The sequence below is a fragment of the Populus trichocarpa genome, chromosome 5, assembly GCF_000002775.5.
Source record: "Populus trichocarpa isolate Nisqually-1 chromosome 5, P.trichocarpa_v4.1, whole genome shotgun sequence".
In the NCBI taxonomy this organism is placed as follows: domain Eukaryota; kingdom Viridiplantae; phylum Streptophyta; class Magnoliopsida; order Malpighiales; family Salicaceae; genus Populus; species Populus trichocarpa.
Genome location: NC_037289.2, coordinates 7,751,660 through 7,769,425, shown reverse-complemented (window position 1 = coordinate 7,769,425; position 17,766 = coordinate 7,751,660). Strand labels below are relative to the sequence as shown.

Genomic DNA, 17,766 nt, shown 5'->3' with positions numbered 1-17,766 from the left:
ATCTTTTTTAGAAAGCCTAGATGGTTCTATATTTTAAAGGTTAAGGTGTCTTTAGCTATATTAATTTCTCTTTCAAAACCATCTCTAATCCTCAAAAGCTCACTCTCTACTAGAAATATCTCCCCCTTACCAAATCTTGTCTATATTTAATGGATACAATAGGATAATCTCATTATGAGCACTTTTATAGCCTTTTTTTAATTGAAAGTGTACTTTCTCAGGTTATCAGCTATAACATGTCTCAAGATGTGTGACTAAACATTGAATAAAGTCTTTCCTCCCAGTTAAAAGCTCGTATTATTCATATTCAGACTGAGCTAGCTACTGCCACCAAAGGTGCTTCCTCTACCTTTGATTTTTTTTTTTTATCATATTATGAAGCTCTCCAATGAGCTTATAATTGTTGGTCAACTCCTTTCTTAAGATGTTATCATCTCTTACATCTTAACCAATTTAGGAATTAATTGTGAGTTGCTAGTTTCCACCCTTACTGTATGGCCAAATCCTCTTAAACTTGAAGAGGTCTATTCTCTTCTACTTATAAGTGAGTCTTAACATCATCACAATCAAGCCATATCAATTATAAATGTTATTACCAATGTTGTGATAATAAATTCTCCATAAACTTGTAGACGAGGCCGTAATGGAGGATATCGAGGTCTAGGGTATGATAACTGTAGTGGTAATAATACCTATTATGTTGGACCCTGGAGGGATAGCCTAAGTAAATCTAAGAGGGGGTGAATTAGGTATGTAAGGTAAAACTAAAATTTAGAAACTTTTTACCTGATAACATGCAATTCTAAATGGTCAATCAAATATGGAAGAAATAAATAATATAAATACGATAATTAAAGAGTTAGAGTTTAGAGAGAGTGCACCAAGTTTTATAAAGGTTCGATAAACCACCTACTTCTCTCCTTGAACTTCTGTTTAAGAGTTCCACTATCAAACACTAGTTTTCTTAGAGGGTGAGACCAAATTGTTATATGGTCTTTTTATGGATGTAAGATCAAACTCAATCCTTTTGCGAGCTTATGATCAAATCATTATCTCTAATCTTTTTGCAAGCTAACACTATAAAACCTTTCAGCAATATTTGTTGAAGGACAAATATTAAATCACTCACAATTTAGTCTTTAAGGCCCCATTTGTTTGCTGGAAATTAGTTTCCTTTTGGAAAGTGAATTCCGAGAAAGTGAATTCCGTGAAAGTATTTTCCGATATTTGGTAGCGTAATGGAAAATAAGTTGGAAAACACTTTGCAGTGTATGGTTATGTCATGGAAAATGAGCTGGAAAATAACTTATTAATGTTTTATTTTTCTCAAGTTTATTAAAATAATGAGGAACAAATCTTACAAATTAAAAAGTTGAATGAGAATGAAATTGAAAAAAAAATATAATTTCATAAATTATCTCAAATAAAATAAATAATAATCAAAATAATAGAGATCAAATCTAAAAAATTAAAGAAAAAATGAAAGATGAAGAAATTAAAATAATAATAATTAACATTTCATAAATTATTTCAAATAAAATAAGTAACAATCAAAAGAATGAGGACCAAATTTGATAGATAAAAAATTTTAATAAAAAAATGATAAGGAAAAAGCAAATAGCAATTATAAAAATAAGAACCAAAGTTAATATAAAAATTAAATTTTAAGAGATGAAATTGAAAAATAAATATTCAAAACAAATTATATATAACAATCAAAATTTTGAGGTTCAAATTTGATATAATCAGCAAATAATGACATTTCTAAATTTTTCACAACTTCCGGAAAGTGTTTTCCGCCCAAATTTTTCAGGAAAACACTTTCCTGGAAACCAAGCCAAATTTTCCTTTGACTGGAAAGTGTTTTCCGTTGACCAACTTTTCTAATGACAAACAAACACATGAAGGCCATGTTTGTTTCCCGGAATTCATTTTCCAGGAAACCACTTTCCAAACTTTCCTGTGTTTGTTTGCCATTAGAAAACTTGGTCAACGGAAAACACTTTCCGGTCAACGGAAAACACTTTTCAGTCAAAGAAAAATTTGGTTTGGTTTCCAGGAAAATGTTTTTCCTTTTGGCTTTGTTTGTTTTCCGGAAAGTGGTTTCCGGGAAACCACTTTCCAAACTTTCCTGTGTTTGTTTGCCATTAGAAAAGTTGGTCAACGGAAAACACTTTCTAGTCAAAGAAAATGTTGGCTTGGTTTTCAGGAAAGTGTTTTCCTGGAAAATTTGGGCGGAAAACACTTTCCGGAAGTTGTGAAAAATTTAGAAATGTCATTATTTGCTGATTATATCAAATTTGATCCTCAAACTTTTGATTGCTATATATAATTTGTTTTGAATATTTATTTTTCAATTCCATCTCTTAAAATTTAATTTTTATATTAATTTTGGTCCTTATTTTTATAATTGCTATTTGCTTTTTTCTTATCATTTTTTTATTGAAATTTTTTATCTATCAAATTTGGTCCTTATCTTTTTGATTGTTACTTATTTTATTTGAAATAATTTATGAAATGTTAATTATTATTATTTTAATTTATTCACCTTTTATTTTTTTAATTTTTTAGATTTGATCTCTATTATTTTGATTATTATTTATTTTATTTGAGATAATTTATGAAATTATATTTTTTTTCAATTTCATTCTCATTCAACTTCTTAATTTGTAAGATTTGTTCCTCATTATTTTAATAAACTTGAGAAAAATAAAACATTAATAAGTTATTTTCCAGCTCATTTTCCATGACATAATCAAACACTGGAAAGTGTTTTCCAACTTATTTTCCATTACACTACCAAACATCGGAAAATACTTTCCCGGAATTCACTTTCCAAAAGGAAACTACTTTCCAGCAAACAAACGGGGCCAACTGTGTAGCACTTGCGTGCATGAAACATTGAATTGGAAGATAAATGGGTTGCATTTATGTTGTCACGCCATAAAATTGGTGTTGAGGATTTAGTAATGCGTATCTCAATCAATAGTGTGTTCAACTAGTGTTTGGTATTGTGATAACTTTTGTGGTTGTGGTTTGAAAAAAATTGTTTTATAAAAAGTACTTTTGGTTGAGGTTGGTCTCATATTTATATATGTTTGGTTAAAACCATAGTTTTTAAACTCGGCCCTGTGGCCGGCCCGGTCCAAGACCCGGGTTCCGGGTTTTGACCGGGTCACCGGGTTGGCCCGGTCAATCCCTATTTAAAAAAAATTCAAAACAACATCGTTTTAGTAAAAAAACAAAAGTCAACGGGTTGCAACCGGGTTTTGCAGGGTCACCGGGTCGGTCGGGTCACACTGGGTCATGACTTTTCCTATTTTTTCATCAACCCGGCCCGATTCCAGCCCCAGGTCGACCACCGGGCCGGGCCGGGTTTCAAAACTATGGTTAAAACTGTGGTTGAAATTGAGGTTGAACAAAAAAGTAGTTTAATGTGTTTGGTTAAGAATACTTTTCAAATTGAGGTTATAAAATAATTTTAAAAAATATATATTTATATTGATGGTTTTTTATTTAAATATTGTAGATTTAACTACTGCTATTACATAATGACATAAAAAATATTTTTTATAAAATATTTTTTATTGTTCTATTAAACTATCTACAACTTCATCACGTATGAAATACATCCGACAAGGATTACAGTTTCCTTGGTTTCTTAAGCGCGCAACAACATCAGGTAAAATATCATCAGGAATAAAATTGGGATTGCGATCAAATTCTGCAAATACTATGTCATTAAGTGATCTTTGTCTAATTTATGTAGTGTCATTAAATAATATTAAACATTGATTTTTTGAATAAAACATAATTAAAAATAAAAAATAATTTTTTTTATTTTACTGGGTCAGACCCGGTTCAATGCATTTAGCTTTGAACCGGACCTAGTCCAACTAGAACAATGGAGGGTGACTCCTCTGTTCACGTGAATAGTGGAGTCACCTTCCACTGTTCACTTAAGTGAACAGTGGAGAGTGATTCACTCCCCACAGAAGCAGCTCTTCGCTGCTTTGTCTCACCCTACGTTACAACGCAAATAACAATGGGGGCCATGAACAATAAATGATGTTTTTTTATTACCAAACATGTTGCTTCCGAGTTTTGCTTCAAACGCAGACACAACCTCATAAACAAACGGTCTCTAAATCTCTACCGCAACCTTTGCTAGTGATTTATACTTGGCCTCTATACTACTTCTGACATCTGTTTATTGATGTTTATAGCTTCTAGAGATTTAAGTTTTGGTCTAAAAATAAACAATATGAGCATATAGGACACCTTGTAATATCTATACAACCTAAACAAACTCAAAAAAACCAAATAAAACAAAAAAAGATCAAAACAAAAAAACAGGACAAAATCGAACAATAGCCAAAACTTTCCAACTATTTTTTAAAATGATCTAGTTGTTTATCAAAATAGTTAGTCTGTTTTTGGGAAATTTCCAAAACTTCATGGGATTATTCAAAATGGTCTTACCAATTCTAAAATGGTTTGATCGATTCTAAAAAACAGCCTAACCGATTTTCTAACGAGCAGAAAATTATGTTTAATGGCTAGTTTAAATTCTATACCTATAAATGGCCCTTCTATTCGCCAAAATAGGTGAGGAACTTCTAAAAAAAAAAATTAAGCATACTCACTCTCAAAAATAAATTATAACACCTTTGTTTCATTTGTAATTATCCAAAAACAAGGTTAAGTGTGAATTGTCAAAAATCCTCCAAAAGATCTTAATTGTTGTTCCAATAAACTTTACCAAGAGAATATATTGTGAAAAGTACAAGTGATGCTTTAAAAATTTAGAAAAGTCTCTTATGCCATGTTTGTTTCCTGGAAAGTAGTTTCCCGGAAACTACTTTCCAAACTTTCATGTGTTTGTTTGGTATTAGGAAAGTTGGTCAACAGAAAACACTTTCCAGTCAACGGAAACACTTTCCAGTTAAAGAAAAATTTAGTTTGGTTTCCAGGAAAGCGTTTTTCCTTTTAGCTGTATTTGTTTTCCGGAAAGTGGTTTCCGGAAAATCACTTTCCAAACTTCTTTTAAAGACCAATCTTAAGGCACGCCATCTTCCCTTATGATTGCTGGGGGATTTTAAAAATCAAGTCAATGAAGATACAATAAAAGAAGAGCAAATTTGATCTTAGAGAGTTATACTAGTTGTAGTGTATTTCAATGTAAACTTAAAATTTGAATTCTTGTTATGCTCATGCTATACTCACGAAAAGTATAGTGATAATATGAAAGACTTCTTTTACAAATAGAATTCTAGAACTTTACAATGCATGACCATATTTGTCGCTGTAAAAATTGTGGTAACTGACATGATTCAGATGGCCTGAATGCTGGATAGATATCCAGTTAATGCTGTCAGATATTCTCATTTGGATCAAAGATTGCGTCTTGTCAGATAACAGCCACCCACATGCAGCACAGAACAGAACTTTAAAGGAAAGGAATTATAAAATGCATCTCTCAGTTCTAGATTAGGGCACGAGTATCTCTAACAGCAACTGAAAATCCCGAACCTCATTCTGCTATAAAAGTAAAGATTTCAGGCTATTTTATCAGACTCCTGCGAGAAGGGATCCCATGCCCCAACAGTGGAAATCATCAAAATTTACGGCAAGAAAGTGTTTGGTTGTATACAAAGATTACAGATTAAGTGAAGTCCGTCAGCACTTGAGCTCTATATTGAGATGCACAAATTGCAAGAATAAGATGTGAAGTTGTATCATCACCTGCACAAAAGAAAAGGTCGTGATTCTACGAAGGAAAATACGTCTTCATACACTCCAGACAGTTTCAACCAGGATGCTTTCACAATAAAACCAACACGAGGTCAGGGGAAGACAGAATGGGTCAATAATTAAGCAGCGAACTCTATCATCCTAGAGCAGCGAACTCTATCATCCTAGAGCAGCGAACTCTATCATCCTAGATCAGCAAAGGTCCTTTGTTTTGTTAGTCACGGGTTATTCCACGAGACATCATACTGACCCAGCTTCACAAGAACAATTTGTGTGCTGATTAAATGCCCCCTGCTCCCGCCCAAAATGAAAAAGAAACGCACAGAAGCTTCACTATGCAGATCAACAAACTGTTTTCAGCATTTGACTAACAGCTTGTTAAGAAATGCCATTGCCACGGGAGAATATTGTTACCAACCAAAGCAAGACTATTGTAACCAATACAAGTAATTAAAGAATATCTGCACAAATGACATTTTTAATTGTCTCTTTTGGGCTCAGATAATTACCTGCAGGATGTTATTTCAGACCTTGTACTCATTCACACGCATCCATTTGGTTGATGACCACTTATTACCTCGAATCACAGGACAACCACCTGCATTGAAGAATAATCCAACTCATCAATTAATTAAAGATTGCATTACTAAAACGTGCAAAATGATAGTTGATAACCATGCAGAGTATCCTGTCAGCTTGGTTGTTGTAAAACCTGAACTACGCAGGTTAATGGTGATTAGCTGGTTGGGAGTAACTAACCATGCAAACTTGATGGGTCTGGAGAGCCATCAGGATTCATACTCCAGAAAAGCAATGCATCACCCATCTTTGGTTTAACAGAGAGGCCCCCCTTTCCACACTCAGACAACTCGTTCCACCAAGGCACTGCACTAATGTTACCCTCGGCAGAGGGGAACACAGTCTCACCCCCTTCTTCAACATCTGAGCTGTGTACAATAGTGAAGGAGTTAATATTACAAAAACAACAAAGGCAGGATGCATTTCAATTCATAAAAATTCCACTAGCAGACAGGATCTCACTTACAGGTACATGAGAACAGTAGCTATGCGTTGACCCCCATTCTTGGTGTTGTATTCATCCATAAAGTAGTCAAAGTGAGGCTCATACCTTTGCCCAACTTCATAGTGGAGAATTTGAAGCCCTTCGCCATGCTCTGCACATCATGTCAGCTTAGTAACAGGTGATGAATCAAACTGAAAGGCAAATTTCTAGAAGATGTTTCCCTTGAAAACCTAACAGATTTCTGCTTTCTGAACTTGAATAATCTCCTTTTTCCTTAAAGATGCATTAGGGTGAAGTTACACTATGATGGATCCAAGAATTCAGATCAAAACCAGTTAGCTTTGGTTGCTCAATTTGGTGGAGTACAATTTTTCGCTATACGGTGACTTTACTTGAATTTGTGATTATGAAGGTGGTGGTGTTACGAAACTAGTCCCAAATAATTAATAACTACTATCTGTGGCACCAAAAAAAAAAAAAAAACAGAAAGAAAAAAGTGGAGACGCTCAGTGGGAACTGGTGGTGCTTCGGTTGATTGCACCTTAGGTAGTCGAGTGGTTTTATAGTGGCAATATGCATAACAGAATTGAAATAGGTTAGACCATAAAAGCACCAGCAACAATCTATAAGCTGATCATGGTTCGCTTTTGCAAACACATGAATGAGTGAAGGTGATGAAGTGGAGCAAAAAGTGATTACAGGGGTGCATTAGGATATGAAGTCCCAATTTAGGGAAACATGTGCTTAAGGTAGCAACCTAGCCTTCAAAGTAGATTAAAATTCCGTTCATCTATTTGATATTAAAAAAAAATAACAGAAAGCAGAACAAAATCTCGCTGGTGCTGGAAACCGATATTCTTTTTTTCATCCTTTCAGTGTATCCTCCAAGTAAATGAAGCTCAAACAACATACCTACGGGAATGAAGCTAAAATCAGCAATCCTTTTCTCAATATCTCTAACAATTTTGTCACGACCTCTCGGTAGAAATGTTCCAGAACTCGTACGCACTCTACATATCAAAATGCATTATTAGCTCCAGTGATTATCCGCAAAGTATACAAGCAAGCTAATGAGAAGAAGAGCAGCATGAACATCCATCCACAAAATTCAAGAACAAAGAGTATAAGATTTAAGAAAGAAAAACTCACTTGCTATCCTTACTCTTCCCCGTTGAACTATCAACGACTGTAGACTTTTGCATACGCGGCTTTGCAAGATTGATTAAGTACTCACATTCTGCCTTAGTCTGTCCAAAACAAGCAACAAACTAATTGGTTAAAGATTTTAATCAAAGTAAAGTTTCTTGCTCGAAAAAATGCTACTAATTAATTCAGTTTTAAATCGAATCTAAAAAAAATATGAAAAAAAAACCGACCAAAAAATTATGATAAACAAAAGCACGAGGCTTCCATGAGATAACCTCTGCCCATTGCTCTGCTTTGCCTTCATCATCTCCACTCCTACAAAAACAACCAAACCAATCATGTCAATTACGATCAAGCCATCTAATCTCAAACCAAACACTAATAAAAAACGACACGAAATCAATCTCACCCGTCAATTCTGCTATGATGAGCGATGGAGCTGAGATCGTTAGCTTGACGCGACGAATCGGAAGAAGAAGTGCTCGGAATCGAGAGAATTCCGAGACCGAGAAGAATTAAAATCACGAATGTGAACATTAATAGCAGAGTTAGTATAAGTGTCGATGACGGTGATTTTCGTGAGGGAATTCGTGAGTATCTCGCTTTTGCCATTGTCGTGAAAGTCGGAATCGGAGATCGGTGAGGGAAACGGGCAGCTGTTTGATTTAATTTAACAGAGGGAGAGATTTTTCTCTGTTTTTAATTTTAAGAGAGTAGACGCGGTCATGAGAGAGGACTTTCCATTATAAATATGTTTAATACTAACTCCTTGTTGATTAATAAATAGAAAATCCATAATATACGTACCAAATTATAAATATTTTTTTATTTTATTTCCAAAAAAAATGTTGATTAATATGCTAAGGTTGTAAATATGTTTTATATAATGTGGTTAATTATTATTTCTTAATTGAGTTTATTTTTTCGATTCATTGAAAATCAAACTATTTATATTGAACGTTAAAAGATATATGAGAATTTTCATTTAAATCCCATTTCTAGTGTGATTTAATGGCAAAAGTCAACAGTTGCAATCGAGTTTTTGACTGGGTTGTCTGGTCAACCTATCGGGTCAGACGGGTCACACCAGGTTTTTTTTTTCTTTATTTTTTTTTCAACCCGGCTCAATTCCAGCCCGATGGACCCGGGTTTTAAAACTATGCATATAAGGCATATGGCTTGTGAAATGAAAGGTGCTCCATCACCATAGCTTTCGTTTTCCTCAACTACCTAAAAATGGGGCGTGTGTTTTTTTGGTTTAATTTCTGAAAGAAAAAAAAAAGCACCAATTGATTTTTTTTCATATATATAATTGTTGAGCTTTCTTATCCAAACCGGATTCCGTCGTAATGGATGATTAGTGGTATAACACAAAAATAATGAAATGCAAAGTTGTCGGTCATTCCGATCTAGAAAGAGACATTAAAAACTCAACTAGTGGCGGTATAGAATTGCATTTTAAACAATATTTTTTTAAAAAAAAAATCGTTTTATGTTTTTAAATAATTCTAATGAACTTGTATAAAAAATGAATTGGTGTAAAAAATAAATTGTTTTTAAATAAAATTAATTTTATATTTTTAAATCATTTTAATAAATCAATATAAAAAAATTAAAAATATATATTATCTTAAGATGTTTTCATACAAAAATATTTTAAAAAATAATTATTACATAAATACCCTTAAAACTAAAATAAAAAATAAAAAATCGATAGCTTGCAGTCATAAATGCACTTTGGAAAGATAAGTTCTTGCAAAATAAATAAAATAGAGCTTTAATGGCTTTGTAAGCAAAAGTTAGGTAAATAGAGGATAGCTTTATGTATTTATTCGAGAAAGGCTACTCAGAAACTTCCATCATATTAATCCATCTACGTGGGGGTGATGAGCATACTTGACTGAGCATACATCCTAAGCCTTATGGTGTGATTAAAATATTCTTATACGAGAATCTTATTGACAAATCTGGATTTACATGCCAGCCTGGAGAACATGTAAGCATGACATGGTTAAGGGTTGACCAGACTTAAACACCGAGTCCCGAATTACTTGGATCAACTTATAAAAATTAAAAAAAAATTAATATATTACATTAAAAAATTAAAAAATAATCTATTTAAATATAAATTATACATGTTGTAAAAAATAAAGTTTAAAAAATTATTTTAAAAGATTTTTTAGCTCATGTTAAAAAGATATTATTATCTTTTTTGTTTAACTTAAAGCATTTAAATTAAAATGTTTTTTTATTCCATATTAAAAAATAATTATTTTTTATATAAATATAGAGTATTTATATTAATGAAATTCTAATTTTACATTGAAAAAATTAATTTTTTTGTAATATTTATATAATAACTTTAATATAGATTAGTAACTAACAATAAATAGATGATAGAGTCGTGCGTATGAAATTGAATAGAGTAAAAAGAAAAACCATGTGGACGTGATTATGGTTTTTTTTTTTTTTTTGTCCCTCCTTTAACTTGAACCCAATGCCCTTTTTGTCCCCGGGAATATTTTTCTCCAATGCTCTTGATTTTAATTCTCACTTTGCTAGGAAAAACAGGGGGCATAATTCAGCGTTGCAATGTTCAAGGGCATGCTGTAGAAAAATGTTACCTTGCTATGCCTTCATTTAATTTTTCTGTTTATAAAGAAAATGTTCCCTCTTTGTTCCTTCCTCGGCCAAGCAGAGAAATGCTATGCCTTCATTATTATTATTTTCTTTGTAAAAAAATGTCCAGTTAAAAAAATAGCAGGTCTCTTACAGTTTTTATCAGCTCTTTCATGTTATGGATTAATCTAGCAGGTCATGCGGGTTTTACCCAGTCAATTACATGTCCAAGATTTACCTTTTATAAACCCAACTAGGGTTCCAAATAGCAAGTCAGCCCGCTGGATCGGGTTGAGTAATTTAATCAAGGGAGGTGGTGATAATGATAAAATAAAAATGATAAAGATAATAGAACTGTGATGGTGTAATAATAATAATAATTAAAAATAATAGTTAATTTAAAATGAATATAAATAATATTTATTATTTAAAAATAAAATCATTTTCATTTCTTGTTTAAAACTATATTTGATTTTAATAATCTTTCCCACCCTTTATTCTCATTTTTATTTATTTATTTATTTCAATCAAACACTTACAAAGTATGAATAAAACTTACCATTCCATTTTTCATCATCACGATCATCATCATCAAATAGCACCATTAACATCTAATCATAGATTCCAATTCAACCAGTTGTGTGTTGAAGTGAATACCCAGTAACATAGTTTTTACTATGTTGCGGACAAATCTAATTTTTTTTTCAACATAAAAAAAAAGTTGTTAAAGGCAATGTAAGTGTTTCTAAAAATGCAAAAAAAAATTAATTTAAAACTTTGGTCATTGACTCGATATAGTTTAATAAATTCGACTAATTTAATAACACAAATAAAAAAATAACGATAGTAAATAAACTGGAAAAAAATTAACAACAAAAAATGATCAAAAAACCCCAACCTGAACCCATCCGAATTAGCATGCAAATTTTGTGACATGGTTGTGATACCAAGACAACCCCATTAAAAGCAAGTTAAATAAAATTATGAGACTTAGTTATGAAAAACCTAATGTTAAAGAGCGAGAGAATTTGCAATTTCAAAATTAGTGAAAAATCCTATAAAAAAAATAAAAAATTAATGGAGCCTAATATCCAAAAAATAATGTTGAATGATAAAACTAAAAAAAAAATGAGATTAAAAAAAAAACAAACTCAAGTGAATCTCTTAAATCTAGATTAATCTTCTAAACTCGTAGCCTGTGAAGTTCTATACCTGAGCTCAATCAAGAATTTCAATTCCCAACCAATTTAATATTGAAGGATGAAATTGAAAAAAAAATCAATTTAAAAAATTTTACAAAGTAAAAAATATAGCAACAAAAAAAATAAGGATAAAATCTTATAGGAAAAAAAAAACTAAAGGAGGACGGAATCGTAAAAAAATCAATTTTAAAAATCATTTCAAATAAAACAAATAGCAATAAAAATAATGGGAACCAAATCTGACGAACAAAACAAATTGGAGGATGAAATTAAAAAAATAATTTATAAAGTATTTCAAATAAAACAAGTAATAATAAAAGAAGTAAGGATCAAATTTGAAGGAAAAACAAATCAGAGGGCTGCTTTGAAAATTTGAAGGGTCAGAGAAGGAAATAAAGGAAAAGAAGGGGGAAAAAAGAGGATGTCGACACCAAATCGGAGGTCCATTGACTACATGAGCCGCCTAGGAATACAAGGGCCACCGAAACAATATAAACATCATCCCATAAGCAATTATTTGGTCGTCAAACCACCCTTCACATGCCGCCTGAATGGCGCAATCTCAACCAACATGTTGACTTGTGCAATCCACACACCATGCATATTTTTTTTATATAAAAAATTATATTTATTTAATTACTAAAGTGCCCTTCGATCATCTTGGTTATCATCAAAAATCATGCGGAAAATACAAAAAAAAACCCTTGACATCAATTAAAAAAATTGTGTTTAAGGGTAAATGGGTTATTTTACTGTGCTTTAAAAAATAAAAATATGAAAAACCCCTTTAACAAAATACCCCGTTCATTTTGAAAATGACTTTTGGTCTATAATAAAAAAATTGTTTTACCCTCAATAGAAGGCTTAAAGATTTTTATAAGAAATTAGTCATTTTATTATTCTAATCCATAATAACTTGTGTGTTGATATACAATGAAAAACCTATCATTCATAGTTTTTTTCTAATTTTTTAATTAATATTAAATGCAATCTAGGCTTTATCTACCATAAAAGCTAGAAAAAATAACATTCAAAAGCACATCATATATATATATATATATATATATATATATATATATATAAAGCATGTACCAAGACTTATTACTTGAGGTTGAATTAGACTTTTTATATTTTTTACAGTAAAATTACTTAATTACTCTTAAAAGCAAAAATATTTAAATTAGCATCCATGAGATTTTTAGTCTTTTTAGTTTTACAAGCATGGTGAAATAATTGAATTATCTTTAAAATAAAAAAAATCTTATGCTTGCATCCAAGGGCATTTTTATCTCTCCATTATGATATTTTTTTAATAATCAGGTTCACATAAAGGCTATTTGGTAATTTAAAAATATAAATATTATTAAAAAAATACATTAGACGTGTGCATGCAACATGTCCGCACATGATCGTCTTTTGTACCCTTCGAGTGGTATGTGTAGGGGCACACGACAATTAAACAATGCATTTTGTTGTGTCGTTTGAATTGTCATGGCAGCCCTTCTATGATGAAGTAGCGTGTGTGGCCAATGACCTCCGATTTGACACCAATGACCTTTTATTTTATTTTCTTCTTTTCTCTCTCTTTTTTAATTTTTGCATCTATCCATTCAAAAATTCAAACGAGCCTTTCAATTTTTTTTTCTTTCAGATTTGATCTCTATTCTTTTTATTAGTATTTGTTTTATATGAAATAATTTATAAAATTGAAATATTTTTTAATTTTATTCTCATTTAATTTTTTTCGTATGTCAAATTCGGACCCCATTCAATTTTTTTTGATGAGGTTATCTTAGTATCACAACTAAATTGCATATTTGACATATTAACCCGGATGGACTCGGTCCAGATTTTTTTACCTTTTTTTGTTGTCATTTTTTTTTCACTTTAATTATTGTTATATTTTTTTATTTGTGTTTTTAAATTAACTGAGATTATTAAATTCAATCAAATTAATGACTCCATTTTCATATTTTTTTTTTACTTTTTTGGGAACAACCCATGTTCGGATATTTTTTGCTTTTTCAAAATACTTACAAGTTACATCGTCTTAGCATTCTTTTTCATATTTAAGAAAAATTAAATTTATCTGCTATGTATTGCGGGGCACCTACAAGTCAGAAGGTAAACACCCCCAACAAAGCGTACAAATCATGCAACCAACAAGAAAAATGCCAATAAAATTGTAATCCAACTATATTAGCCTCTTCAGAAGAGGTCAGAGGTTCAAACATCTCTCTTATAACAGAAAGAAAAAGAAAAGCAACTTCAAGAAAGTCAGGCAATTCGATGAACTGAAACTAATTCGACGGCGGCTAAAAATAGCCATGAGGACTTGAACACAGGGGAACTAACACAGGGGAACTGTGGGATTAAAAGAGAGATTCTTGGTGGTATAACTAAAAGACTGCCTTTTTGGGAGGATCCAGCGACTCAATGGCAGGTTGGTTCAAGTGTGCATACTTGCTCTTTGTCCACCTGCTTGTGTTAATTGAAATATATATAATTAAGATTAAAGAAAACATAAATAGTTTCATCTTTAAGAACATACTGAATTTGAAACTTATTCGAAACCACAAGTGGTTGGAGAAATTCAGCTTTTACCAGTCGTTTATTCCCAAACGCATTTCACTGTTCTTCCCATATTCTGTGCTTTTGACGTTCTCTTTAATGTCATCATCATCCTTCAGCGATTCTTCAAAGAGCTTGTAATCATCCTCCTACACCACAAAACTTCAACAAGTCAAACAATCACGCAAGAAGTTTCAGTTTTCTCACCTATGGCTTGCAAGTTGTCACCTAAGTCAGACTATTTCGCCTAAATACATCACCCCTGTGAGAGGGCATCAACTTCAGATCGAGTTGAGCTTCAATGGAAATTACAACCCACTCTATATGTGATTCATATGATCTAGACCTCTCATAACAAGGGCCTGGACCTCAAGATCAGCAGTAGCCCATTTAAAGCTGCTTAGTAAACTCTGAGATGCTTACAAATCAGTAAAAGAATATGGAATATTTAGAAGTGTGGTAGCGATTACAATTTAAAATATTTTTTATTTAAAAATATATTAAAATATAGTTTCAATCGCTTTCTCAAACACTGTGAACATCCCATTGTCACTACCCTTTAGATTGCTTCCTCACAGAAATTTCATTGTAAAGCCAAATAGACAAATGAATGTTGGTCGTATACAGGGGGTATATCACACCCCCCAAGCAAGCCACCAGCTTGTAGACTTGAAGTTCAACATATACAAAAATTATTTATTTATTCGTATTTAAAGAGACTTCAACATATAACAAGAGAATATTTCCGATAAACGTAGTTCAAAAAAGCTTTAATTGATTGATGCAAGGAACGCTGTTGTATGTAACAATAAATTGAGAGAATGTAATTGGCTCAGTCCAATGAACCAAGTATTAAAACTAACCACTGCATTTCGTTGCTAATATTTCCTATTCCTTTTCTTTTTTGTAGGATTAATTAGCAGCAAGTTAGTAGGAAAGAAAATTAAATACCCCAATATTAAAACATCCACTGCGTTTCGCTGATTTTTGCTACAAAATACAGGCTTGATCTATGGTTTGTTTGGACCCAAGAACACAGAAAAAACAGACATGTGGGTATACCAAAGAATGCTTTGAGACATGAAGATACTATCTTCTAAAATATTAATTGTCTCCCTGGGTAAGGTAATATACTTTTAGGTTAAAACTTATAAACGGTAATTTTTATAAGTTTCTTAAGAATTTTCATTTTGTTTTTAATGAATATAAATAAAGAGTTTATAAAAAAAAAGGGAGAGAAAAAGAATGTTTTACTAATTAATTTCTATCAAACTGATATTTATAAAGAAAATAATATATTTTCAGACCAATATATCTGTAGAAATTTAAAGACACACATTTATAAAGTGTGTAGAATTTAAAAAGCACACCTCTTATACAGGCTAGGTATTATACATAATTAATTAATTAATTAAATTAAGTTAATTCTGAAAATAAAAAATGATGTATATATAATATCTAAATTTTAGTTATGGCTTCAAATTTTCTATTAATATCCAAATCTACTAATTTTAGTATCCCGGTATAACAAAACTTTCAAAATTACCTAATATTCAAGCTTTTATAACACTTAATTGCTCACTTGTGTCTTTGGGATTTTTCTGTACATGAATTAAAATCATGAAATTCATCAGCAGCATTATTAAAAAAAAAAAAAACCATGTTCATCAGTAGAGTGACAATCACTGCGTATCTCATTAATTATTGCTGTCATATACTTTAGTCATTCAACAAGTGAAGATTAGTCGGAATTAATGAAAACTAAATGATCCTCACCGAGAGATTGTGAGCCCTGAGACGTGCTGCAGCCTTGATAGCATAAAGCAGGTGATCCTGTTCCTCGTCAAGTTTTTGCCTCCAGAACTCGGCAATCTCTTGCTTTGTCACGCTCTCACCAACAGCACTCTTCCTCGCCCAGAATCTTTGAAGGTGGGAGCATCTCTCTTTCGTCGACATTGCTATTCTCTTTTGTTCGATTAGATAATGCAGGGCAAGCTCAAAGCAAGAGACGCGGCCGGCTTTGTTTTGCTGCGCGTTGTTAAGTGAAGTCAATATGAAATCAACGTCTTGTTATTTTTTTATACCGTAATTTTCTTTTGTTAATTCTCTGTGTAGTAATGGGCAACGTGAAAAATCAATATTCCGTGTCTGCCAAGAAAATTTCACGGTTCTCAATGCCTTAATATTTGTTTATTGCTTGACCAAAAACTCTCTCCTCGTTTTGGTTTAGGATATTTTTTAAAAATAATTTTTAATTAAAAATATATTAAAATAATATTTTATTTATTTATTATATTAAAGTCATCAAAAAAAATATTTTAAAAACTATTAATTTGATTTATTTTAAATAAAAAATAATTTAAAAAATACTTTTAAAAACAGGTTGTAATACAAAAACAAACACTCTATAAAAAAATATTTGTATTACAACCTGTTTTGAGATTTGACTTTTTTTTTTACTTTTATATAATTAAAAAAATAAATTCTAGTCTAATTTGTAACACAGGGCCTGGGCCTATTAAAAATAAAAAATAGATTCAAGTACCTTGTCTGAACCCAAACATGTTAGGCTTAAGTGTAACGGCTCGACCCACAAAGATAATGGGGTGCATGCCCAACCCTAGTTAGGCGTGACAGCAAGTCCTCAAAGAGTGTATATCCAACTTGGGCTCGAGATTCTTGCATAAGCCTATGTATTTTGAATATTTTTTGAGCTTTTTTTTCTTTTAAAGGGTTTCCTGGAGTATTTATTTTGTATTTATCACCGTCACCACTACCACCATAAAATTAGAAAAACAAGGATAAATCTATGCAAATACATTAACGTGATTACAATTTTTAATACAAGAACTATAACAAATCTGCTTTTGCATTACTCAGAAACAGTTTGCTTGCTATTAATGCACTCGGAAACGACAATTGCTACCACCTCCAGGGCTTAAATTTGATATGAATACAGTCAACAAGTTCATGATATGTGCAGGACTTCAAACTTTCACTGTTATTAAATGAAGCATATGTTTCAACTTCTTGACCTCAGATCATCGATCATTAGAATTAAGTAAATCGAACAGAATCCCTGTAAATGAGCAGTAAAAAAAAATGGAGTACTCTTGATGGTTCAGCTGAGTGCATGGAGCCATGGACAGTTAAGAAGAGGACTGGTAGGGTCAGCTGCACCACCTATCGTGAATTGCCTGCAGGGGTTGTTCATGACCCATATGTGCCATAGTTATAAAATCTAGGCCAGTTTATGATGAGGCCCAAGACTTAGATCATCAATAATACTATCAATTTAAAATTATTTTTTTTAAGATTTTATTTTTTTAGAAAAATTTAGAATGGTTTTTTTTTTAAATTACAAAAAAAAGTTAAATCTAGTATCTAAAGTATTAACTAGATTGATCGGATCAAAAATTAACCCGTTAAATCAATCAAATTAAACTATAT

General features: G+C 31.6%; 2 protein-coding genes across 2 annotated transcripts; both read right to left on the bottom strand.

Moving 5' to 3' along the window:
• Positions 1-5,463: 5,463 nt before the first annotated feature.
• On the bottom strand, positions 5,464-8,676 carry LOC18099132 (probable prolyl 4-hydroxylase 10). Its single transcript, XM_006382979.3, has 8 exons — positions 8,334-8,676; positions 8,155-8,239; positions 7,928-8,025; positions 7,691-7,788; positions 6,800-6,929; positions 6,514-6,701; positions 6,264-6,352; positions 5,464-5,745 (listed from the first exon to the last, which is right to left on the bottom strand). Exons 1-7 carry the CDS (start codon positions 8,534-8,536, stop codon positions 6,279-6,281), a joined length of 876 nt encoding a protein of 291 aa, XP_006383041.1. The 5' UTR covers positions 8,537-8,676; the 3' UTR covers positions 5,464-5,745; positions 6,264-6,278.
• A 5,241-nt stretch (positions 8,677-13,917) lies between these two features.
• LOC18099131 (uncharacterized) lies at positions 13,918-16,409 on the bottom strand. The gene is made up of 3 exons (XM_006382978.3): positions 16,093-16,409; positions 14,350-14,465; positions 13,918-14,223 (listed from the first exon to the last, which is right to left on the bottom strand). The coding sequence occupies exons 1-3, from the start codon at positions 16,270-16,272 to the stop codon at positions 14,145-14,147; spliced, it is 375 nt and encodes a 124-aa protein (XP_006383040.1). The 5' UTR covers positions 16,273-16,409; the 3' UTR covers positions 13,918-14,144.
• Positions 16,410-17,766: the final 1,357 nt, after the last annotated feature.